The sequence below is a fragment of the Penaeus monodon genome, chromosome 31 (assembly GCF_015228065.2).
Source record: "Penaeus monodon isolate SGIC_2016 chromosome 31, NSTDA_Pmon_1, whole genome shotgun sequence".
Lineage (NCBI taxonomy): Eukaryota > Metazoa > Arthropoda > Malacostraca > Decapoda > Penaeidae > Penaeus > Penaeus monodon.
The window spans coordinates 25,717,917-25,718,488 of record NC_051416.1 but is presented as its reverse complement, the minus strand read 5'-3'; the positions used below and the strand labels follow the sequence as shown (position 1 = coordinate 25,718,488).

The 572-nt window shown below is 37.9% G+C and overlaps 1 protein-coding gene across 1 annotated transcript in view; it reads right to left on the bottom strand.

The window, feature by feature from the left end:
• LOC119592939 (sialin-like) overlaps positions 1-572 on the bottom strand; it is a 29,942-nt gene that overhangs the window by 1,216 nt on the left and 28,154 nt on the right. The window contains exon 11 of the mRNA XM_037941831.1: positions 397-482. Within this exon, the coding sequence (XP_037797759.1) occupies positions 397-482 (86 nt within the window). The remainder of the gene's footprint in view (positions 1-396; positions 483-572) is intronic.

The window sequence follows — 572 nt, the reverse complement described above, 5'->3', positions numbered from 1 at the left end:
GCATTCTTTCTCTACTAATAAAGTGCGAAGGTATAATGGAGATAATGACTCCCTGTGGCTGAAGGCTTAAAAATACAGCATAATGATTTAGTGAATTATCTAAAAGAAAACCTCATCACAAAAGTTTTTTTTTTGGAAATCCTGTGCACAAGACTCAGTCGAACTGGTTACTCTTTTTCATTTTTTTTTTTCCTAACTCTGGATCTTTCCCGCACCTTGTGTTTTCTCTTTCCCAGAAAATGTCTACCAACGTCAAAAAGGGGGAAACAGGAGAGCGAAAAGACTTTTTTTTTTCTTTAATGACTTTTGACGTTTATTCTAATCCCAAACCTCGACTAAATATACAATTTTGTAAATTTTGTGACACTGATACCCTAAGAAATATCAATTTCTCACCTGATCAGGAGTCATGGCACCCACCACCACAGGCACACACATACCCACTGCGAAGGCGATGGTGTTTGTCACGCCGTAGATTGTACCTGCGGGAGAAATTAACTGGTTTGACGTACTGCGGCAAATGGAAACGTTTTGTTTTTGTTTTATTGCAGACACGTAGATATATTCATTGA